Source organism: Stegodyphus dumicola, chromosome 10 (assembly GCF_044657685.1).
Source record: "Stegodyphus dumicola isolate Sdum_Otavi_A_Nest chromosome 10, ASM4465768v1".
In the NCBI taxonomy this organism is placed as follows: Eukaryota; Metazoa; Arthropoda; class Arachnida; order Araneae; family Eresidae; genus Stegodyphus; species Stegodyphus dumicola.
The window spans coordinates 187,275,479-187,299,035 of record NC_140777.1 but is presented as its reverse complement, the minus strand read 5'-3'; the positions used below and the strand labels follow the sequence as shown (position 1 = coordinate 187,299,035).

Here is a 23,557-nt window from a genome sequence, read left to right as displayed (position 1 = left end):
GTTAATCTTGATGCCAGACTCACCTTCCGCCAGCATATCATCATCACTAGAAATAAAGCCTTTAAAGCCTTCATGGCAATATTCGCCCTAATGAGCAAAAATTCACATCTAAGTCTCACTACTAAGAAAATCATCTACATTCAAGCGATTAGACCAATTATTCTCTACGCATCTCCTGCATGGGCCTCTACAGCTAAAAGCAATAGAAATATCCTACAAACCTTACAAAACAAGATTTTAAGAATCATTACAGGAGCTCCATGGTTCGTCCGAAACAACGTAATCCACAGAGACCTCAATATTAAACCAATCAACTCAGAAATCCTACGCAATAGTCATAACTTCCATAGCAACTGCGACAACCACCAAGACGACATCATTAGAAGCTTAAATAACTACAACTATACTGAAATCCAGCGCCATAGACGCCCAAGAAACATATTCCACGACCCAAATTGGTAGCTCTCTGTACAATTTTGTATATACCTCATTTTATTATTCTTCATTTCTTATGCACTATTTAATCCTTATTTAACCAAGTTTACTATTTGAAAATGTACATGTTTTTTATTCGCTGCAAAAATTCACAGCAAGTCAGGTCACGTGACCCACACGGACCAATGGGAAAAATTTTTGTACATATCGACTTTGCATTATTTTCTTACGTTATTTATGTTTACTTTTTCACCTTATTACTCAAGAATTTTCATGATCTATTACCTCAATTATTGCACCATGTACTATTTATCTGCATTTACTATGAACACGCAACTTTACCAAATTCACTATGCAATGTTCAGGTCACATGACCTCTGCTCAATCCTAGTTCAGAGAGATACCCTACGCTAAATGCCACTGCCACCCCTTTGTTATTGCCTCCACCCCACGCCAGTTCTCTCACATGCCTTGTATGCCATCAAATTGCTTATTCTTCACTACGATGTCCAGATTCATCGAATTGCGTCAGGCACGCACCTTCCGCATATTAAGCGGATGAAATAAACTTCACAGGATCCCCTAAATAAGGGTACGATAATCATATACTAGTAAAGGCCCTTCTCAGGGCCGTATACTAGTCACTAGGCCTATGATACGGATACGGATACGGTCGACGGCAGTATATCTGAATTTATTCTTGAAAGTTACATTCGTAGAATTTTACCTAGCAGAAAATGTCTGGCCGTGGAAAAGGTGGTAAAGGTCTTGGCAAAGGGGGTGCAAAAAGGCATCGCAAAGTGTTAAGAGATAACATCCAAGGAATCACCAAACCAGCAATTAGGCGTTTGGCAAGACGTGGCGGTGTAAAGCGTATCTCGGGCCTCATCTATGAGGAGACAAGAGGAGTACTTAAAGTTTTCTTGGAAAATGTTATTCGAGATGCAGTTACCTATACTGAGCATGCAAAAAGGAAAACTGTCACTGCCATGGATGTCGTTTATGCGTTAAAGAGACAGGGACGTACACTCTACGGATTTGGTGGTTAGAGACCTTTACTTTCCCCACACCCTGCTCTTTAAAAAAAAAAAAAAAAAAAGGCCCTTTTCAGGGCCATACAAATCTTAAATTTAGAAATGCCTTTATTGCTGTCATATAATTTCACCTCATGCTTTTCTCTTGAGTCACATTTCAAATTAAAATTAGCATTAAATGTTCTTTTTATGTATCTGAATTCTAACACAATAAATTTAATTGCTTTTATGTCTCTAAATTAAAAAAAAGACGTATAATTTAAAATTTTAAAGCACGTAACCAGATTACAACATTTTAAACTTTAAAAAAATTCTCAATTTAAATCTTTGAAAAAAAGTATCAATATATAGAGTGGTCACACATAGGACTCTCTTCTTCAGAAGCAATAAAGGCATTTCTTTTTTAAAATTTGTATGGCTCTGAAAAGAGCCTTTTTTTTTTTCATTTGTACATTATAGTACACAATCCCTTACTTCTTGCTTTTCTTTGGTGTCGCCTTTTTAGCAGCTTTAAGTTTTTTTGCTTTTGGAGGCTTAGGCTTCGCTGCCTTTACAGCTTTCTTAGGACTTTTTGCTTTACTCGCCTTTTTTACACTAACTTTCTTAGTGGCAGGTTTCTTTTTCTCTTCTTTAGCCTTAGCTGGCTTCTTAGCAGCTGGTTTAGCTTTCTTGGCTGATGATGCAGCTGCTTTCTTCGGCTTTTTTTCCTGCTTTCCTGACTCTTTACCTTTCTGACCGGATGCGCTAACTTTAAATGAACCTGTAGCTCCTTTACCTTTTGTCTGAACCAGGTTTCCACCCGCCACAGCACTCTTCAAGTACTTCTTGATGAAAGGTGTCAAACGGTCAATATCTACCTTGTGATGTGATGCAATATGCTTCTTAATAGCTTGCAGAGATGAGCCACCGCGTTCCTTCAAACTAGAAATAGCCTCCACGACCATTGCTGAAACCTTAGGATGCGACGGCAGCGCTTTCGGTTTCTTACTCGGACTTTTCTTCGCCTTTTTTGGCGTAGCAGCCACAGGGGTAGCGGAAACAGTAGCAGTTTCTTCAGCCATCTCGCTCACAGTTTTGCAGAGAAATGAATCAAATTTCTGAGTTACATTAATGTTATACAATAATGCTAGGTGGCGCTTAGAAATCTTTCGTCTGCAATAGGTCTCCTTAGTCACGTGATTGGAAATAAAATTGATAAATAGGCCAGGTCTAAATTTCGCGGGCACATTTTCTCGTTTTAACGAAATCGTGACCTCTCGATATGGCTCGTACTAAGCAGACTGCAAGGAAAAGTACCGGAGGTAAAGCTCCTAGGAAGCAGCTGGCCACCAAAGCTGCACGTAAAAGCGCACCAGCAACCGGAGGTGTTAAAAAACCTCATCGTTACAGACCAGGTACTGTTGCTTTGAGAGAAATTCGTCGTTATCAGAAATCAACGGAATTACTTATCCGTAAATTGCCTTTCCAGCGCTTAGTTAGAGAAATTGCTCAAGATTTTAAGACCGATCTCCGATTTCAGAGCTCAGCAGTTATGGCTCTTCAGGAAGCCAGCGAAGCTTACCTCGTAGGATTGTTCGAAGATACCAACTTGTGCGCTATTCACGCCAAGAGAGTCACCATCATGCCCAAAGACATTCAGCTGGCCCGTCGAATTCGAGGAGAGAGAGCTTAAAATCATAATTTGTTCAAAGTAAAGAAAAAAGGCCCTTTTCAGGGCCATACAAATAATTTAATAAGATTCAATATAATTGCTGTCATGTATTCCGTCTTTTTTTTTATATTAATTTGTTTTACTTTACATTACATCATTCTTTTAAATAAAAATCTATTGTGATAGCAATTATTCCATCTAATTAAATTATTTGTAATTTCTGAAGAGGGGCTTAAAACACCGAACTATGCGTTGTAATAACTTACGAAAGTTAAGAATAGAACCACTTTTCAGTACAAATGTATACAGCAAGATGGCGCCACTTCTCAGATGCGCCTTAAACTCCCTTCACCTATAGTTTAGCATTAGCCGTTCTTTCCGAGTCCCATGAGTTAATGTTTTATAATGTACATGAAAATATATACGAATGTGTCCTGGGAGCACATCTTTGTGCGAATTTTGAATGAAATATATGTATGGAAAAGATTTACCAACGTATGCTGCAATTTTCAGTATAAGCAATTAAGCATTCTCTTCTTCGTACATTTTCTGGCCCTTAAAAGGGCCTTTTTTTTTTTGAAGCGTTAGGGGAAGTAGGAATTATGCTTTCTTTTCGGTTTTTTTGGGAAGTAGAACAGCCTGGATATTGGGTAGAACTCCACCTTGTGCAATTGTGACGCCAGAGAGTAATTTATTCAACTCCTCGTCGTTTCTGATGGCCAGCTGCAGATGTCTTGGAATTATTCTGGTCTTCTTGTTATCTCTAGCAGCATTACCGGCCAACTCAAGAACCTCAGCTGCCAAATATTCTAAAACTGCAGCAAGATACACTGGAGCTCCAGCACCAACTCTTTCTGCATAATTTCCCTTTCGCAGAAGACGATGGATACGACCTACAGGAAACTGAAGACCAGCACGACTGGACCGAGTCTTGCTCTTCCCCTTTACTTTGCCACCTTTTCCACGACCAGACATGACGATATTATTTGTGGAGTATACGAAATAATGACTGGCGACGGTCCTGGACAGACATTTTTATCAACTCTGTACTTATTATGTCTGGCCAATCAGATCCCGAGTTTTGAATCCGAATAGAATCGCAGCCTCGCAATATTTGTTACGTACTCATCGTTGAAACATGAATTGTCATTCCTCTTGATTCTTCTCTAAATTATTTAAACCTGTTATATCAAATTTTACTGTACTGAGTAAAAGCATTTCATGACCAAGTATTCATAATTACAGAATATTATTCTTATTAAAACTAATGTATATTATATACATTTAATTTTACTGGTTATTCCTTCTCTTTCAACTAGCGAAATGCTTCATTATACAAACTTCTGGCATATAGTTTCACTGTATATATGCACTCCTACTGTATATATGCACTCCTACTACTTCACTGTATATACTACTCGTACTACTACTGTACTATTACTACTACTACTGTACATATAGTTTCACTGTATATATGCACTACTACCTATATATGCACTCTACTACAAGTAGAGTGAGTAACTAGTTGTGTATACGAAAAAAAAAATTAAAAATGTATATATACTTACTTGAATGTATATATACTTACTTTAAAAAAAAAAAAATTAAATAATATGAATGTATAAAAGGTACACAGTACACGGTCAACATTTCTTCGCCAGAATAGGTAAGCACAAGTGCTGTAGAAAAATCTGCACAAGAATGAATATATTGTGAACCAAAAGAGAATTTAAGAACTCCTTAATTCCAATTTAGTGTTCTATCCCGGTTGCATCCAAGATACCCGAAGCGAAATCTACCTATTAGCCAGTCAGGGGAACTCCTCACTGGCGCCAGAACATCTCATCCACTTCAAACCCTTCTCAGTTACAACAAAATCCCTAAAGAAGCTGTAAGTGCTGTACATACCGAAAACGTAGTTGATTTCTTGACATTTTTAACAGTTATTGAGCTTTAGAAAAGAAAACATAATGCAATCTCCTTTTTTTTTTTTTTTTTTTTGTTGTTGTTGTTTTCCATTTTCTTCAATTGCCTATATTTTTTGCCTTGCACTGAGGTAGTTTGGCAAAATTTGGTTATATGAAATCTCTTAAATTTATTTCTCAGTTAATTTATTGAACTCTATTTTTCGGAACAGTGAAGTAGTATTCATTGAATAAATATTGTTAAGTTTGTGATGTGTGTGTACACTGATTACTTGACTGAACTTGGTAGTTCTTCAATTCATATCACACATGCCTAGTATTTTCGTGCATTTAGCTGCTGAAAAATTATCAGTAAAGACGGAAAGTAAGTAATTTAGAACTAAATGTTGACAAAGATCAGATACTGAAATTAATAATTCATAAATTTTAAGTAATCCTGTCAATGCATTAGCCAATTTACTAAATGTTAAAACAATAACTTTTCAGAGAAGCTATACCCCTACTGATTAGAAGAAATGCTGTGCTGCAGCAAATCTGCATATATATATTTAAATTCTTTAAACATAAATAACTATCCAAGTAAGTTGCTATAGGTATGGCTGTCTTTCATTGAAAATAAATGTTGGAAAAAAAAAGACAAACAAAAGGTTTTATACATTTTATTTCTACACTAAATCAAGTCACACATAATATAACACAGAATAAAAACATATTGCAGGAATGCACTGTAATCATCACTCTCTGTTGGCATTTAGTGAGGAAATAAAACTGTTGCCACTTACACTGTCTATAAACAGCTATTGAAATACAACATCCCTCAATATATGTTTGTGGGTGGGAAACATCCAATAGAATTCATTCCTCAAAACAATGCTATTGTCCTGAAGTGACCCCTCAGCTGATAAAGTGGTCAGATCAGGTCATACAGGTGTAGCAAGATGGTGCATGTGATGTTTTATGTTTTAATTCAACCAAATGTAGGATATTGAACTAAATATAGTTTTTATTGGAAGGTAAGTTCATTTAAGATTATATTTTCAATTTGTAATAAGTAATATGAATATTAATAGCTGTCTATAAGTAATATGAATATTTGTATGATGAAAGCAATTTGCCAAACAATTTTTTCCTTCTTAGTGTTCATTGTTTATGTTTTGCCTGACCAGGTTTTTCGTATGAAATGTCTTGTAATTTTTTTTTCCTGTTGTGTAAATGTTTATTGTTTATAATAATAATTGTTTTGTGAAAAAAATAATATCCCATAATTCTAAATGCTTTGTGAAGTCTTCCACTTAATATAGTGCATCTTCATGTCAGACAGACTTTACTGCGTATGTGCTATGTATTTGTATTTCATTTGTATTCTATGTATTTGTATTCAATATTTTTTTTATGTTAAAAATATTTATTTGATGTCATCTTTATTTGTATACTTCGTATTTACGATGTATATGAAAACCCTGAATACTTTACTATGTATGTACATGTGAATACTTTGCTGTGTATATGAAAAATTTTGTATTTATTTGATAGTGCATCAATGTCTTTGAAGGTATGCATGTTGAAAGATAAAACTGTAATTTTGAAACGCTTGGTATGCATCATGAAAGATAAATGTTATGGATAAACTGCATTACTGAAATGAAAACTGCATCATGAAAGATAAATGTTATGGATATGGATAAACTGCATTACTGAAATGAAACTCAGAATGCATGTTCTGAGCGGATTCAGCAGGATGATTCATTGATGTGATCATTATCGGTTCTCATTTGAGTAATAATTAGAATATTTGAAGAATTTACTCAAAAGCTCATTTAATCAAACATCTCAAAAAAAGCTCATTTAAAAGCAGATGGAATCATCTCACAGTTCCCAGAATGCGTGCAGTGTTTAGTGAATATTACCCAATTTCTTGCAATTGTTATTGATTGATGTTTTTTGCTATTGGATGGGTTCACAGCAGAACCACTTTAGAGAGAGAGAAAAAATGAAATGTGACCTATTTGTATGTTGTTAAAATATGTATTTTTAGAGGCTGTTTCTTTTTTTATTGTTTGTGGTATGAAATATCGGATTTGCGGCATGAAATAAATGTTGTCAAAATATGTATTTTTAATCAATAAAAATGTTTAAATATGGTTTTTTTAATGAAAAATGGTTTCAGAAATGTCACATTTGTACTAAGTTCTAGAATCAATGAAAAACTGCAACTGAATCAATGAAAACTGCAACTTGCAATTTTTATTGATTGATGTTTTTTGCTATTGGATGGGTTCACAGCAGAACCACTTTAGAGAGAGAGAAGAAATGAAATGTGACCTATTTGTATGTTGTTAAAATATGTATTTTTAGTGCGGTTTCTTTTTTTATTGTTTGTGGGATGAAATATCGGATTTGTGGCATGAAATTTCAATGTTCGTGGTATGAAATGTTGTCAAAATATGTATTTTTAATCAATAAAAATGTTTAAATATGGTTTTTTTAATGAAAAATGGTTTCAGAAATGTCACATTTGTATTAAGTTGTAGAATCAATGAAAAACTGAGGAAACGACTGTATTTTCTAATGCGATAGCGAAGTGAATGAAAAGTTTTTGAAGTCGATGAGGAGATGAATGTATTTTCTAATGCGACAAGTAAGTCCACAAATTATAAATGTGGCAACGAAGGAAATGATATGTTCTGAAACTGAGGAAACGACTGTATTTTCTAATGCGGCAAATGTGAAAAATAAGTCTATAAATTATAAATGTGGCCACGAAGAGAAAGAAATGTTCCTTATATCTTACCTTTGTTGAATGTATTCTTTCGATAGGCTCGGAGAAAGGCTGTGGTCAAACCGTTTGCGAAACATGCGAGGATTTATGAAAGCAAAGCAGTGACAAAAAGATAGCATTTTGTGATGCATCATAGTTTATTATTTATAAACCGGCAAAAGCTGAATTTTTTAAATATTTAATTAATTTTTTTTAATTAAAAAAATATGATTTATTTGCGGAGAAGCAATTTCATCCAGATGATATCCCCACCCCGCCCCCTACCTTCCTTCCTTCCTGCCCCCCTTTGGGATTCGAACCCGGGCCTTCCGGCCCGGCAGTTAGCTTCGCTAACCACTGTCCCGTCTGGGCAGGCTAGCCAGTTTCCTGTCCCGCCAGCACTTGCTATGCTTTGCATACCATTGAATGTTTTCGTTCCAGTTACTCGGAGAAAGGCTGTGACTGAGCTAGTGAAACCATTCGTGATACGTACACCTGAAAACTATGACACTGATATGCATACATTTTGATAAATAGCAAACTTATGAAAAACCACCTGCATTGAAATGTATTAAGGCTGATTTCCGGAAAGCAGTGTGTATATAAGTGAGCTGGGACTAACTGCTAAAGTACAATTTTTCCTTATTCGGTTATTGTGTGTGTATTAGATCCTCATTTTGAAGATAAGAAATTAGATGCAGAGCAATGAGGATAAAGATGATGACTTGTAGAGCTGAAATATATATGATCAATTTCTTTTGCAAAGAGTGTGAATTAATTTTAAAAATGCCAATATGAAATTATAAATTGAACAATGAGTGATTTAAGGATAAGCAGGTAACAGCTAACCTTTATCATATTCTGGCCCTGAAAAGGGCCTTTTTTGATGGGGAAAGCTTTGAAAATTTACTTAGAGCTGGTGTACTTGGTGACAGCTTTGGTTCCTTCCGAAACAGCATGTTTTGCCAGTTCACCAGGCAACAATAGACGTACTGCAGTTTGTATTTCTCGGCTAGTGATAGTACTCCTCTTGTTGTAATGAGCTAAGCGAGAAGATTCAGCTGCAATTCTTTCGAAGATGTCATTAACGAATGAATTCATGATAGACATAGCCTTACTCGAGATGCCAGTGTCAGGGTGAACTTGTTTCAAAACTTTGTAGATGTAAATAGCGAAAGATTCCTTCCTGCGCTTCTTCCTCTTTTTCTTGTCACCAGCTCGGACAGCTTTCTGTGCCTTTCCGGCCTTCTTTACAGCTTTCCCAGATGCTTGAGGAGGCATTTTTAACAGTCTTCGAATGAACTGAAGTGCACATTGGATGCAGCATATTTATTGAATTTCATTCTTTTCATTTCCATCCAATGAGAAACGTTCTAATACAGCCTATCTTGGAGAGAAAAGGTTCATTATAATACATATATATACAAATTATTATTACAATTTCATATTACTGATATTCTGGATTATAGTTTTGAGCCACATTTTTTAAAATTTCTAATTTATTGATTTTTTTTTACTTGTTCTTCCCTTGGGGGGGGGGAAATCTCTTTTCCAATGGGAAGTACTTATGACGGATAAAACCCCTCTTATTGATAAAAGTATATGACAGACGTGCACAAAATGAAGTAATACTCTAAAACTTCGAATTTTGGGTTACTTACATATTGTTTATTTCGCTATTTGTAAGCGTCAACGGCCATACCATGCTGAAAGTACCGGTTCTCGTCCGATCACCGAAGTCAAGCAGCATCGGGCGCGGTCAGTACTTGGGAGGGTGACCACCTGGGAACACCGCGTGCTGTTGACACTTTTTTGTCCCCTTGCAAATTTTTATGCTCCCTTAGTAATAATTATCATTTAAAATACTTTTTTTTTTTGTCTTTATATTATAGGAAACCTGTACTATATTACAATTGAAGAAATGCAAGCTTGTATATTGTGCAGAAAATAAGGTAAATATAAATAAAACTGAAAGTTCTTGACTGTATATTAAAAATTCTTAAAATAAAAAAAGGGAAGAACCTTACTTTATGATACCTCTTCCCCTAATATAAGTATATAATAACGTAGATGTAAATAACATTGGCATTGCCTTTATATTAAATACCACGTAGTTACACATGCTACATTTACGATGACAGCGGTATTTCATATTTTGTCTCTACTTAAATATACAATATTTTAATATCTGTGTAGTGAACTCAAATTCCTTAATTATTAATCAACACAGTGTTTGAGTAGCTTTCTCTAGGGCTTCGACAACGACCGAAATTTTAATATATTCTATGATTATTAATTTTTTTTCCCCTGTTGTGTGGGCGGAGTTAGTTCATCCTGCAGGAATAAAATTTCATGTACTTCAGAACTCTTTTGGATTATAATACCGTAAGTATTATAGAAAACTGTTAAAAGAACTAGGAAAATATTCTAGGGAGCATAGACAGGGATGGAAATGACATTAATTGTTTGTAATTCTATCACCCTCCTAATAATTTCTTCTTATTGGTCGAACAGACACTAATTTCGTCACGTGACAAAAAGCATAAAAATGCGTGCGTCTGGGGTCGACGGCAGTATATCTGAATTTATTCTTGAAAGTTACATTCGTAGAATTTTACCTAGCAGAAAATGTCTGGCCGTGGAAAAGGTGGTAAAGGTCTTGGCAAAGGGGGTGCAAAAAGGCATCGCAAAGTGTTAAGAGATAACATCCAAGGAATCACCAAACCAGCAATTAGGCGTTTGGCAAGACGTGGCGGTGTAAAGCGTATCTCGGGCCTCATCTATGAGGAGACAAGAGGAGTACTTAAAGTTTTCTTGGAAAATGTTATTCGAGATGCAGTTACCTATACTGAGCATGCAAAAAGGAAAACTGTCACTGCCATGGATGTCGTTTATGCGTTAAAGAGACAGGGACGTACACTCTACGGATTTGGTGGTTAGAGACCTTTACTTTCCCCACACCCTGCTCTTTAAAAAAAAAAAAAAAAAAAGGCCCTTTTCAGGGCCATACAAATCTTAAATTTAGAAATGCCTTTATTGCTGTCATATAATTTCACCTCATGCTTTTCTCTTGAGTCACATTTCAAATTAAAATTAGCATTAAATGTTCTTTTTATGTATCTGAATTCTAACACAATAAATTTAATTGCTTTTATGTCTCTAAATTAAAAAAAAGACGTATAATTTAAAATTTTAAAGCACGTAACCAGATTACAACATTTTAAACTTTAAAAAAATTCTCAATTTAAATCTTTGAAAAAAAGTATCAATATATAGAGTGGTCACACATAGGACTCTCTTCTTCAGAAGCAATAAAGGCATTTCTTTTTTAAAATTTGTATGGCTCTGAAAAGAGCCTTTTTTTTTTTCATTTGTACATTATAGTACACAATCCCTTACTTCTTGCTTTTCTTTGGTGTCGCCTTTTTAGCAGCTTTAAGTTTTTTTGCTTTTGGAGGCTTAGGCTTCGCTGCCTTTACAGCTTTCTTAGGACTTTTTGCTTTACTCGCCTTTTTTACACTAACTTTCTTAGTGGCAGGTTTCTTTTTCTCTTCTTTAGCCTTAGCTGGCTTCTTAGCAGCTGGTTTAGCTTTCTTGGCTGATGATGCAGCTGCTTTCTTCGGCTTTTTTTCCTGCTTTCCTGACTCTTTACCTTTCTGACCGGATGCGCTAACTTTAAATGAACCTGTAGCTCCTTTACCTTTTGTCTGAACCAGGTTTCCACCCGCCACAGCACTCTTCAAGTACTTCTTGATGAAAGGTGTCAAACGGTCAATATCTACCTTGTGATGTGATGCAATATGCTTCTTAATAGCTTGCAGAGATGAGCCACCGCGTTCCTTCAAACTAGAAATAGCCTCCACGACCATTGCTGAAACCTTAGGATGCGACGGCAGCGCTTTCGGTTTCTTACTCGGACTTTTCTTCGCCTTTTTTGGCGTAGCAGCCACAGGGGTAGCGGAAACAGTAGCAGTTTCTTCAGCCATCTCGCTCACAGTTTTGCAGAGAAATGAATCAAATTTCTGAGTTACATTAATGTTATACAATAATGCTAGGTGGCGCTTAGAAATCTTTCGTCTGCAATAGGTCTCCTTAGTCACGTGATTGGAAATAAAATTGATAAATAGGCCAGGTCTAAATTTCGCGGGCACATTTTCTCGTTTTAACGAAATCGTGACCTCTCGATATGGCTCGTACTAAGCAGACTGCAAGGAAAAGTACCGGAGGTAAAGCTCCTAGGAAGCAGCTGGCCACCAAAGCTGCACGTAAAAGCGCACCAGCAACCGGAGGTGTTAAAAAACCTCATCGTTACAGACCAGGTACTGTTGCTTTGAGAGAAATTCGTCGTTATCAGAAATCAACGGAATTACTTATCCGTAAATTGCCTTTCCAGCGCTTAGTTAGAGAAATTGCTCAAGATTTTAAGACCGATCTCCGATTTCAGAGCTCAGCAGTTATGGCTCTTCAGGAAGCCAGCGAAGCTTACCTCGTAGGATTGTTCGAAGATACCAACTTGTGCGCTATTCACGCCAAGAGAGTCACCATCATGCCCAAAGACATTCAGCTGGCCCGTCGAATTCGAGGAGAGAGAGCTTAAAATCATAATTTGTTCAAAGTAAAGAAAAAAGGCCCTTTTCAGGGCCATACAAATAATTTAATAAGATTCAATATAATTGCTGTCATGTATTCCGTCTTTTTTTTTATATTAATTTGTTTTACTTTACATTACATCATTCTTTTAAATAAAAATCTATTGTGATAGCAATTATTCCATCTAATTAAATTATTTGTAATTTCTGAAGAGGGGCTTAAAACACCGAACTATGCGTTGTAATAACTTACGAAAGTTAAGAATAGAACCACTTTTCAGTACAAATGTATACAGCAAGATGGCGCCACTTCTCAGATGCGCCTTAAACTCCCTTCACCTATAGTTTAGCATTAGCCGTTCTTTCCGAGTCCCATGAGTTAATGTTTTATAATGTACATGAAAATATATACGAATGTGTCCTGGGAGCACATCTTTGTGCGAATTTTGAATGAAATATATGTATGGAAAAGATTTACCAACGTATGCTGCAATTTTCAGTATAAGCAATTAAGCATTCTCTTCTTCGTACATTTTCTGGCCCTTAAAAGGGCCTTTTTTTTTTTGAAGCGTTAGGGGAAGTAGGAATTATGCTTTCTTTTCGGTTTTTTTGGGAAGTAGAACAGCCTGGATATTGGGTAGAACTCCACCTTGTGCAATTGTGACGCCAGAGAGTAATTTATTCAACTCCTCGTCGTTTCTGATGGCCAGCTGCAGATGTCTTGGAATTATTCTGGTCTTCTTGTTATCTCTAGCAGCATTACCGGCCAACTCAAGAACCTCAGCTGCCAAATATTCTAAAACTGCAGCAAGATACACTGGAGCTCCAGCACCAACTCTTTCTGCATAATTTCCCTTTCGCAGAAGACGATGGATACGACCTACAGGAAACTGAAGACCAGCACGACTGGACCGAGTCTTGCTCTTCCCCTTTACTTTGCCACCTTTTCCACGACCAGACATGACGATATTATTTGTGGAGTATACGAAATAATGACTGGCGACGGTCCTGGACAGACATTTTTATCAACTCTGTACTTATTATGTCTGGCCAATCAGATCCCGAGTTTTGAATCCGAATAGAATCGCAGCCTCGCAATATTTGTTACGTACTCATCGTTGAAACATGAATTGTCATTCCTCTTGATTCTTCTCTAAATTATTTAAACCTGTTATATCAAATTTTACTGTACTGAGTAAAAGCATTTCATGACCAAGTATTCATAATTACAGAATATTATTCTTATTAAAACTAATGTATATTATATACATTTAATTTTACTGGTTATTCCTTCTCTTTCAACTAGCGAAATGCTTCATTATACAAACTTCTGGCATATAGTTTCACTGTATATATGCACTCCTACTGTATATATGCACTCCTACTACTTCACTGTATATACTACTCGTACTACTACTGTACTATTACTACTACTACTGTACATATAGTTTCACTGTATATATGCACTACTACCTATATATGCACTCTACTACAAGTAGAGTGAGTAACTAGTTGTGTATACGAAAAAAAAAATTAAAAATGTATATATACTTACTTGAATGTATATATACTTACTTTAAAAAAAAAAAAATTAAATAATATGAATGTATAAAAGGTACACAGTACACGGTCAACATTTCTTCGCCAGAATAGGTAAGCACAAGTGCTGTAGAAAAATCTGCACAAGAATGAATATATTGTGAACCAAAAGAGAATTTAAGAACTCCTTAATTCCAATTTAGTGTTCTATCCCGGTTGCATCCAAGATACCCGAAGCGAAATCTACCTATTAGCCAGTCAGGGGAACTCCTCACTGGCGCCAGAACATCTCATCCACTTCAAACCCTTCTCAGTTACAACAAAATCCCTAAAGAAGCTGTAAGTGCTGTACATACCGAAAACGTAGTTGATTTCTTGACATTTTTAACAGTTATTGAGCTTTAGAAAAGAAAACATAATGCAATCTCCTTTTTTTTTTTTTTTTTTTTGTTGTTGTTGTTTTCCATTTTCTTCAATTGCCTATATTTTTTGCCTTGCACTGAGGTAGTTTGGCAAAATTTGGTTATATGAAATCTCTTAAATTTATTTCTCAGTTAATTTATTGAACTCTATTTTTCGGAACAGTGAAGTAGTATTCATTGAATAAATATTGTTAAGTTTGTGATGTGTGTGTACACTGATTACTTGACTGAACTTGGTAGTTCTTCAATTCATATCACACATGCCTAGTATTTTCGTGCATTTAGCTGCTGAAAAATTATCAGTAAAGACGGAAAGTAAGTAATTTAGAACTAAATGTTGACAAAGATCAGATACTGAAATTAATAATTCATAAATTTTAAGTAATCCTGTCAATGCATTAGCCAATTTACTAAATGTTAAAACAATAACTTTTCAGAGAAGCTATACCCCTACTGATTAGAAGAAATGCTGTGCTGCAGCAAATCTGCATATATATATTTAAATTCTTTAAACATAAATAACTATCCAAGTAAGTTGCTATAGGTATGGCTGTCTTTCATTGAAAATAAATGTTGGAAAAAAAAAGACAAACAAAAGGTTTTATACATTTTATTTCTACACTAAATCAAGTCACACATAATATAACACAGAATAAAAACATATTGCAGGAATGCACTGTAATCATCACTCTCTGTTGGCATTTAGTGAGGAAATAAAACTGTTGCCACTTACACTGTCTATAAACAGCTATTGAAATACAACATCCCTCAATATATGTTTGTGGGTGGGAAACATCCAATAGAATTCATTCCTCAAAACAATGCTATTGTCCTGAAGTGACCCCTCAGCTGATAAAGTGGTCAGATCAGGTCATACAGGTGTAGCAAGATGGTGCATGTGATGTTTTATGTTTTAATTCAACCAAATGTAGGATATTGAACTAAATATAGTTTTTATTGGAAGGTAAGTTCATTTAAGATTATATTTTCAATTTGTAATAAGTAATATGAATATTAATAGCTGTCTATAAGTAATATGAATATTTGTATGATGAAAGCAATTTGCCAAACAATTTTTTCCTTCTTAGTGTTCATTGTTTATGTTTTGCCTGACCAGGTTTTTCGTATGAAATGTCTTGTAATTTTTTTTTCCTGTTGTGTAAATGTTTATTGTTTATAATAATAATTGTTTTGTGAAAAAAATAATATCCCATAATTCTAAATGCTTTGTGAAGTCTTCCACTTAATATAGTGCATCTTCATGTCAGACAGACTTTACTGCGTATGTGCTATGTATTTGTATTTCATTTGTATTCTATGTATTTGTATTCAATATTTTTTTTATGTTAAAAATATTTATTTGATGTCATCTTTATTTGTATACTTCGTATTTACGATGTATATGAAAACCCTGAATACTTTACTATGTATGTACATGTGAATACTTTGCTGTGTATATGAAAAATTTTGTATTTATTTGATAGTGCATCAATGTCTTTGAAGGTATGCATGTTGAAAGATAAAACTGTAATTTTGAAACGCTTGGTATGCATCATGAAAGATAAATGTTATGGATAAACTGCATTACTGAAATGAAAACTGCATCATGAAAGATAAATGTTATGGATATGGATAAACTGCATTACTGAAATGAAACTCAGAATGCATGTTCTGAGCGGATTCAGCAGGATGATTCATTGATGTGATCATTATCGGTTCTCATTTGAGTAATAATTAGAATATTTGAAGAATTTACTCAAAAGCTCATTTAATCAAACATCTCAAAAAAAGCTCATTTAAAAGCAGATGGAATCATCTCACAGTTCCCAGAATGCGTGCAGTGTTTAGTGAATATTACCCAATTTCTTGCAATTGTTATTGATTGATGTTTTTTGCTATTGGATGGGTTCACAGCAGAACCACTTTAGAGAGAGAGAAAAAATGAAATGTGACCTATTTGTATGTTGTTAAAATATGTATTTTTAGAGGCTGTTTCTTTTTTTATTGTTTGTGGTATGAAATATCGGATTTGCGGCATGAAATAAATGTTGTCAAAATATGTATTTTTAATCAATAAAAATGTTTAAATATGGTTTTTTTAATGAAAAATGGTTTCAGAAATGTCACATTTGTACTAAGTTCTAGAATCAATGAAAAACTGCAACTGAATCAATGAAAACTGCAACTTGCAATTTTTATTGATTGATGTTTTTTGCTATTGGATGGGTTCACAGCAGAACCACTTTAGAGAGAGAGAAGAAATGAAATGTGACCTATTTGTATGTTGTTAAAATATGTATTTTTAGTGCGGTTTCTTTTTTTATTGTTTGTGGGATGAAATATCGGATTTGTGGCATGAAATTTCAATGTTCGTGGTATGAAATGTTGTCAAAATATGTATTTTTAATCAATAAAAATGTTTAAATATGGTTTTTTTAATGAAAAATGGTTTCAGAAATGTCACATTTGTATTAAGTTGTAGAATCAATGAAAAACTGAGGAAACGACTGTATTTTCTAATGCGATAGCGAAGTGAATGAAAAGTTTTTGAAGTCGATGAGGAGATGAATGTATTTTCTAATGCGACAAGTAAGTCCACAAATTATAAATGTGGCAACGAAGGAAATGATATGTTCTGAAACTGAGGAAACGACTGTATTTTCTAATGCGGCAAATGTGAAAAATAAGTCTATAAATTATAAATGTGGCCACGAAGAGAAAGAAATGTTCCTTATATCTTACCTTTGTTGAATGTATTCTTTCGATAGGCTCGGAGAAAGGCTGTGGTCAAACCGTTTGCGAAACATGCGAGGATTTATGAAAGCAAAGCAGTGACAAAAAGATAGCATTTTGTGATGCATCATAGTTTATTATTTATAAACCGGCAAAAGCTGAATTTTTTAAATATTTAATTAATTTTTTTTAATTAAAAAAATATGATTTATTTGCGGAGAAGCAATTTCATCCAGATGATATCCCCACCCCGCCCCCTACCTTCCTTCCTTCCTGCCCCCCTTTGGGATTCGAACCCGGGCCTTCCGGCCCGGCAGTTAGCTTCGCTAACCACTGTCCCGTCTGGGCAGGCTAGCCAGTTTCCTGTCCCGCCAGCACTTGCTATGCTTTGCATACCATTGAATGTTTTCGTTCCAGTTACTCGGAGAAAGGCTGTGACTGAGCTAGTGAAACCATTCGTGATACGTACACCTGAAAACTATGACACTGATATGCATACATTTTGATAAATAGCAAACTTATGAAAAACCACCTGCATTGAAATGTATTAAGGCTGATTTCCGGAAAGCAGTGTGTATATAAGTGAGCTGGGACTAACTGCTAAAGTACAATTTTTCCTTATTCGGTTATTGTGTGTGTATTAGATCCTCATTTTGAAGATAAGAAATTAGATGCAGAGCAATGAGGATAAAGATGATGACTTGTAGAGCTGAAATATATATGATCAATTTCTTTTGCAAAGAGTGTGAATTAATTTTAAAAATGCCAATATGAAATTATAAATTGAACAATGAGTGATTTAAGGATAAGCAGGTAACAGCTAACCTTTATCATATTCTGGCCCTGAAAAGGGCCTTTTTTGATGGGGAAAGCTTTGAAAATTTACTTAGAGCTGGTGTACTTGGTGACAGCTTTGGTTCCTTCCGAAACAGCATGTTTTGCCAGTTCACCAGGCAACAATAGACGTACTGCAGTTTGTATTTCTCGGCTAGTGATAGTACTCCTCTTGTTGTAATGAGCTAAGCGAGAAGATTCAGCTGCAATTCTTTCGAAGATGTCATTAACGAATGAATTCATGATAGACATAGCCTTACTCGAGATGCCAGTGTCAGGGTGAACTTGTTTCAAAACTTTGTAGATGTAAATAGCGAAAGATTCCTTCCTGCGCTTCTTCCTCTTTTTCTTGTCACCAGCTCGGACAGCTTTCTGTGCCTTTCCGGCCTTCTTTACAGCTTTCCCAGATGCTTGAGGAGGCATTTTTAACAGTCTTCGAATGAACTGAAGTGCACATTGGATGCAGCATATTTATTGAATTTCATTCTTTTCATTTCCATCCAATGAGAAACGTTCTAATACAGCCTATCTTGGAGAGAAAAGGTTCATTATAATACATATATATACAAATTATTATTACAATTTCATATTACTGATATTCTGGATTATAGTTTTGAGCCACATTTTTTAAAATTTCTAATTTATTGATTTTTTTTTACTTGTTCTTCCCTTGGGGGGGGGGAAATCTCTTTTCCAATGGGAAGTACTTATGACGGATAAAACCCCTCTTATTGATAAAAGTATATGACAGACGTGCACAAAATGAAGTAATACTCTAAAACTTCGAATTTTGGGTTACTTACATATTGTTTATTTCGCTATTTGTAAGCGTCAACGGCCATACCATGCTGAAAGTACCGGTTCTCGTCCGATCACCGAAGTCAAGCATTCGCAGGGTAGCCACCGAAGAGAGCAGACGCTTCGTCATGAGCTCCTCGCCTCCTCCCTCGCCAACGCCGGACGCACGGGCCGGCCCCGTAGACTCACCGAAGCCTATGGACACGACCATCAATATCGATTCTCCTCCACCTGAGCCAGTGAAGGAAGTTCCTGTCCCGACCATCAACAAAGAAGAAGTAATCGTTGACAATCTGCTCCTGCAGATTAAGCAACTTTATGCACTTAAATCGAGATTCGCAGAGTTGGAATCAACGCTGACCAGATCAAGAAGGACGACGCCGCTGGAGCACTTCGATCTCAAGCAAGTCGAAAAGGAGTCACAGGTAGTACTCTTTTCACTAACCTCTCTTGCTAAACGCTTAAATCTCCCCCTTTTCGCAATCCCAAGCACAGAAGACGAGTGCTTCCAAAAATTATTTCGCGCATGCGAAAACCCCCCTGATGGTGATTATCAATTGGATGTTATCTCGAAATCTGTAAAAAAGATGCCCCAATCAGAGAAAAATAGTAATAATTCCAATAGCAGTATTAAAAATAATATTGTCAAACCAGCCAAACTAATATTTGATCATAGAGAAAAATATAATCTGAAATCGCCTAAAAAAGCATCGAATACTACGCCAAAAACAACACCCACAAAAGCCAAATTAACAGCAAAACAACCACCCCAGAAAAAGCCGAAAGTTGATTCTGAGGGGTTTTCAATCCCTTCTAAACACCTTATCGCCAAAAAGTCATCCCTAAAAGAACGTGATAACGAGAATGAAAAGCAAAGCTCGAAGGAAACCACTTCCTCTTCGCCTCCATCTTGGAGCGAAAGGAGTGAACAAACCAGTTCTGCCTCCCCCCCCTCACTAGAGGAAGGAGAACTTCAGGAAGAAACCTTGGAGCGGAGCGAAAGCGGGCCTCCCCCTCCCCCTCCCGCTAAGAATATTCCGCACTTTTTTGTCGTTCCGAACGACTGGAAATTCTTAGTTAAGGTTGTACAGCGAACTGTACCGAAAGCACAGTGCCGAATGAAAGGCCACTATTTAAGAATCACAGTAACCTCTGAAGAGGAGTATCGATCTGTAGACCACGTCCTGAGAAATCAGGGCGCGGAATACAAATCATTCCATCTGAAACAGGATCGTCCCGTCAAAGTGATCATTCGGGGTTTCCCGGTGAAAACTGAGACGGAGGAAATCAAATCTGAACTCGCTCTGATGGGTTACAGTGTGATAAGCGTAACGCAGTTAAGACGTTACAAATCCCGGCACCCAATGCCTCTGTTTCTTATACAACTAAATCCAACAATCAGTGTGTATGACATCTTCGAAGAAACTCAAATTTTCGGCATGGACATACAAGTAGAAAAACACCGTGGCCGTAAAGGAAAGGTCTCCCAGTGCTGGAGATGTCAAGGATTTTTTCATTCCAGTGCTGTATGCACGCTTCCCATCCGATGTCTGCGATGCGCTGGACCCCACTTTGCCCGGGACTGCCCCAAGCCATTTGAGGAGCCCAACGTTTGTGCAAACTGTTCAGGAGGACACGCAGCCAACTGGAACTACTGTCCAAGAAATCCAGCCAACAAGACCCAGAAACAGAGGATCTCACCTAATCCTGTTTCGAACATCCCAGGTGCCGGGAAACAAAATTTTGTACCCGCTCCCGCTCCTACTCCATTTAGCAGCACGGCCCCCTTATTTTCTTCAGTTGTAGCAAATAAGCGTACAAATCCCGGAAGAACGTCCGTTCCTGCTAGTAATGCAGCAGCACCCAACATCTCTACTGTTCCTGTGACTGTTCCTGCGCTGGAGAAACCACCGGCCCAGGTTCTAGCCCCGACTGCAGCTCCAGATGATAACTCATGCACAGACACACTCAGGAGTGTCTTTCAAATTTCAAGGGAGTTTGGAATCGACCAGAACCTGTTACTAGCAGCATTCCGGAAGGCCCTTCCACAACTTAAATCCGCTACCTCTGGACCGGAGCGAGCATTTTACATCTTTGAAAGTTACTGTGCTCTCACAGCTTAAAATATAACATTCAACGCCTCAAATAGAGACAATCTTCTCATCGGCTTCTGGAATGCGAACGGCGTTCTTCCCAAAATACACGAATTACGGGATTATATCAGTGAGCATGCTGTGGACCTCTTCCTTGTTCAGGAAACCCATCTGGTTGAGGAACGTAGCGCCAATATTCCTAATTATTACTGCTACCGCAATGATAGAGCGGCTAGTAACAGTGACGCTATTCGCGCTAGTGGTGGCACTGCTATTTATGTAAAACGCACTGTCAAACACAGCAGAATTCCAACTCCGCACATGGAGGCTCTCGAAGCAACTATTGTCCAAATTTATATTCAAAATTTACCCCCCATAGCAGTAGCGTCCTGCTATATGCCTCCAAGAAAGGGACCAAACTTTCTCCCTGACCTTAAAAAACTTAGCGGAGTCCTAAATAACATGATTATTGCAGGAGATTTTAATGCCCGCCATAGAAATTGGGATTGCGTCACTGCCAATAACTATGGTGACAAATTAAAAAACTGGGCTCAGGGCGCCCACATCCAAATTATTGCGCCAGGAGTACCTACGCATTATCAGTTTCCTGGAGGCATAGGTGCACCATCTATTATTGATTTGGCTCTGTTCAAAAATATACCGTTAGATCATTCGATACAAGTGATACCGGAATTGTCAAGTGACCATTACCCGGTTCACCTTACCCTTAACTGTGTCAAAATTAATCAAAATTTACCGGCGCAAGTCTCCACTAATTGGGACAATTTCCGGCATATTTTGAACTCAAAAAATCTTCCCCCCCTTAAAATTAGCAATAATCATGATGTTGATAACTCTATTGAGCAACTCACCTGCACAATTAAAAGTGCATTTGATGCGGCCTCATTCCCTAAATTTAGACCAAATTATTCCAAACTCCCGGCCTACATTAAAGATAAAATCAAAATTAAAAACCGTCTTCGTAGAGATTGGCAAAGAACCCGAGTCGAAACTACCAGAACACAACTACGAAGACTCCAGAACGAGATTAAATCTGACATCAAAAGGTATTCTGATGATAAATTTAACTCTTATCTTAGGTCCCTAAAGACCACAAATAATAGCCTTTGGGAAGCCAGTGCTCGGCTACGCAAACCAAAAAATGACATTCCCCCCCTAATGGGCACGGTTAATAATCGGATGGCAATCACGGACACAGACAAGGCTGAACGCCTTGCTGACAGCCTACAGGAACAATTTTCACCAAATACTGGGCCTCTGTTCGATACCTGCACTCCGCATGGGCGAGAGGTCCAAATACAGGTTAACAATTTTCTAGAAACAGCCCCTGATTCAGAAGAACCCATCAAAACAACAATGTCCGAGTTAGCATACATAATACGTGACTTAACCCCCAAGAAGGCACCTGGCCTGGATAATATTAACAATCGCATGATTAAAAACCTCCCAGTCAAAATCATATTTTACCTAGCATTTTTGTTTAATACTATGCTTAGGCTAAAATATTATCCTGATAGCTGGAAAAAAGCTTGCGTAATTCCTATTCTAAAACCTGCTTCGGACCCAAAAGTCCCTCAAAATTACAGACCGATCAGCCTCCTGTCCTCTCTTAGTAAACTTTACGAAACAATATTGCTTAGACACCTGAAAGATTTCTGCCGAAACCGAAATATAATCATCCCACAACAATTCGGTTTTCGAGCTAAACACTCCACTCAGGCCCAGCTACTGAGAGTAGTGGAAATCATTCATACGGGTGCTCGCAATAGAATGCCAACAGCTATTGTTTACTTAGATGTAGCAAAGGCATTTGACAGGTGTTGGCACATCGGCATAATATACAAGCTCATGCGACTTGGACTTTCGGCTGACTTTGTGCGACTAATGCACTCCTACCTAAATAATCGGCATTTCTGTGTTAAGGTTAAAAATTCTCTCTCTTCCCCCCGCCCTATCCTTGCTGGGGTCCCTCAGGGAGGAATAATTAGTGCGTATCTTTTTAACCTGTATGTAAACGACATTCCACAATCACCCACTGTCGATCTTGCACTTTATGCAGACGACACTGCCATTATTTCACAACACTCAACTCTTCACCACACTTTGCATCATCTCCAGCAATATCTGTCAGATTTAGAGTCCTGGCTCGTTGACTGGAAGATCAAAATTAATGTTGCAAAAAGTGCTGCCACCGTTTTCTTTTCCAGAAAAAGGAATGTTCACAGCCAACTCCAACCACTCAAGCTCTACACTGAAAACGTACCTTGGGTGGACTACTACAAATATCTCGGAGTTTACCTGGATGCGAAGCTAATCTGGGGCGTCCATATCTCATACGCAATAAGCAAAGCTAAAACCACAAGGAACCAACTAATGCAACTAATATCCCGATCCAGCCATCTGTCTCTCCGCAACAAGCTCCTACTCTATACAAGCACCATCATGCCAATACTGACGTACGCCGCACCCATCTGGGCCACTGCAGCTAACTCACATCTCAAGAAGATCCAAGTCTTTCAAAACGTCACGCTTCGCATCCTCACTAATGCTCACTGGTATGTACGCAATGAAGTACTCCATTCTGACCTCAAAATTCTTCCCCTGGATGCTTATTTCAAGCACATTTCGACAAAATTTTTCAATAGAATAGAACAGATTAGCAACCCGGTCCTGCACAACATTCCTGCCTATAACCCAGCAGAACCTAGTTCTGCTAAAAGACCTA

General features: G+C 37.0%; 7 protein-coding genes, 1 non-coding gene and 2 pseudogenes across 9 annotated transcripts; 5 read left to right on the top strand and 5 right to left on the bottom strand.

Moving 5' to 3' along the window:
• Positions 1–1,112: 1,112 nt before the first annotated feature.
• On the top strand, positions 1,113–1,743 carry LOC118180564 (histone H4). The gene has a single exon (XM_035349637.2). It carries the CDS (start codon positions 1,173–1,175, stop codon positions 1,482–1,484), a length of 312 nt encoding a protein of 103 aa, XP_035205528.1. The 5' UTR covers positions 1,113–1,172; the 3' UTR covers positions 1,485–1,743.
• Positions 1,744–1,864: 121 nt separating this feature from the next.
• On the bottom strand, positions 1,865–2,530 carry LOC118180557 (histone H1-III pseudogene; annotated as a pseudogene).
• Positions 2,531–2,681: 151 nt separating this feature from the next.
• On the top strand, positions 2,682–3,342 carry LOC118180555 (histone H3). Its single transcript, XM_085826014.1, has one exon. The coding sequence runs from the start codon at positions 2,731–2,733 to the stop codon at positions 3,139–3,141; it is 411 nt and encodes a 136-aa protein (XP_085682140.1). The 5' UTR covers positions 2,682–2,730; the 3' UTR covers positions 3,142–3,342.
• Positions 3,343–3,412: 70 nt separating this feature from the next.
• On the bottom strand, positions 3,413–4,106 carry LOC118180558 (histone H2A). The gene has a single exon (XM_085826018.1). It carries the CDS (start codon positions 4,093–4,095, stop codon positions 3,721–3,723), a length of 375 nt encoding a protein of 124 aa, XP_085682144.1. The 5' UTR covers positions 4,096–4,106; the 3' UTR covers positions 3,413–3,720.
• A 5,385-nt stretch (positions 4,107–9,491) lies between these two features.
• Positions 9,492–9,610, top strand: LOC118180064 (5S ribosomal RNA). Its single transcript, XR_004756578.1, has one exon. It is a non-coding gene; the product is annotated as a 5S ribosomal RNA (ribosomal RNA).
• A 758-nt stretch (positions 9,611–10,368) lies between these two features.
• On the top strand, positions 10,369–11,002 carry LOC118180653 (histone H4). The gene has a single exon (XM_035349718.2). The coding sequence runs from the start codon at positions 10,432–10,434 to the stop codon at positions 10,741–10,743; it is 312 nt and encodes a 103-aa protein (XP_035205609.1). The 5' UTR covers positions 10,369–10,431; the 3' UTR covers positions 10,744–11,002.
• Positions 11,003–11,123: 121 nt separating this feature from the next.
• Positions 11,124–11,789, bottom strand: LOC118180648 (histone H1-III pseudogene; annotated as a pseudogene).
• A 151-nt stretch (positions 11,790–11,940) lies between these two features.
• On the top strand, positions 11,941–12,601 carry LOC146995249 (histone H3). Its single transcript, XM_085826013.1, has one exon. It carries the CDS (start codon positions 11,990–11,992, stop codon positions 12,398–12,400), a length of 411 nt encoding a protein of 136 aa, XP_085682139.1. The 5' UTR covers positions 11,941–11,989; the 3' UTR covers positions 12,401–12,601.
• A 70-nt stretch (positions 12,602–12,671) lies between these two features.
• LOC118180059 (histone H2A) lies at positions 12,672–13,365 on the bottom strand. The gene has a single exon (XM_035349208.2). It carries the CDS (start codon positions 13,352–13,354, stop codon positions 12,980–12,982), a length of 375 nt encoding a protein of 124 aa, XP_035205099.1. The 5' UTR covers positions 13,355–13,365; the 3' UTR covers positions 12,672–12,979.
• A 1,582-nt stretch (positions 13,366–14,947) lies between these two features.
• On the bottom strand, positions 14,948–18,844 carry LOC118180652 (histone H2B). 2 transcript variants are annotated; one of them, XM_085826016.1, is made up of 2 exons: positions 18,724–18,844; positions 14,948–18,445 (listed from the first exon to the last, which is right to left on the bottom strand). In XM_085826016.1, exon 2 carries the CDS (start codon positions 18,341–18,343, stop codon positions 17,969–17,971), a length of 375 nt encoding a protein of 124 aa, XP_085682142.1. In that variant the 5' UTR covers positions 18,344–18,445; positions 18,724–18,844; the 3' UTR covers positions 14,948–17,968. The 2 variants fall into 2 exon arrangements, with proteins under 2 accessions (XP_085682142.1, XP_085682143.1); XM_085826017.1 differs by having other exon boundaries at positions 14,948–18,449; positions 18,724–18,802.
• Positions 18,845–23,557: the final 4,713 nt, after the last annotated feature.

Excerpts from the sequence above, each read along its gene's own strand:
- LOC118180564 (XM_035349637.2), top strand. The coding sequence starts at position 1,173 with ATGTCTGGCCGTGGAAAAGGTGGTAAAGGTCTTGGCAAAGGGGGTGCA.
- LOC118180555 (XM_085826014.1), top strand. The coding sequence starts at position 2,731 with ATGGCTCGTACTAAGCAGACTGCAAGGAAAAGTACCGGAGGTAAAGCT.
- LOC118180558 (XM_085826018.1), bottom strand. The coding sequence starts at position 4,095 with ATGTCTGGTCGTGGAAAAGGTGGCAAAGTAAAGGGGAAGAGCAAGACT.
- LOC118180653 (XM_035349718.2), top strand. The coding sequence starts at position 10,432 with ATGTCTGGCCGTGGAAAAGGTGGTAAAGGTCTTGGCAAAGGGGGTGCA.
- LOC146995249 (XM_085826013.1), top strand. The coding sequence starts at position 11,990 with ATGGCTCGTACTAAGCAGACTGCAAGGAAAAGTACCGGAGGTAAAGCT.
- LOC118180059 (XM_035349208.2), bottom strand. The coding sequence starts at position 13,354 with ATGTCTGGTCGTGGAAAAGGTGGCAAAGTAAAGGGGAAGAGCAAGACT.
- LOC118180652 (XM_085826016.1), bottom strand. The coding sequence starts at position 18,343 with ATGCCTCCTCAAGCATCTGGGAAAGCTGTAAAGAAGGCCGGAAAGGCA.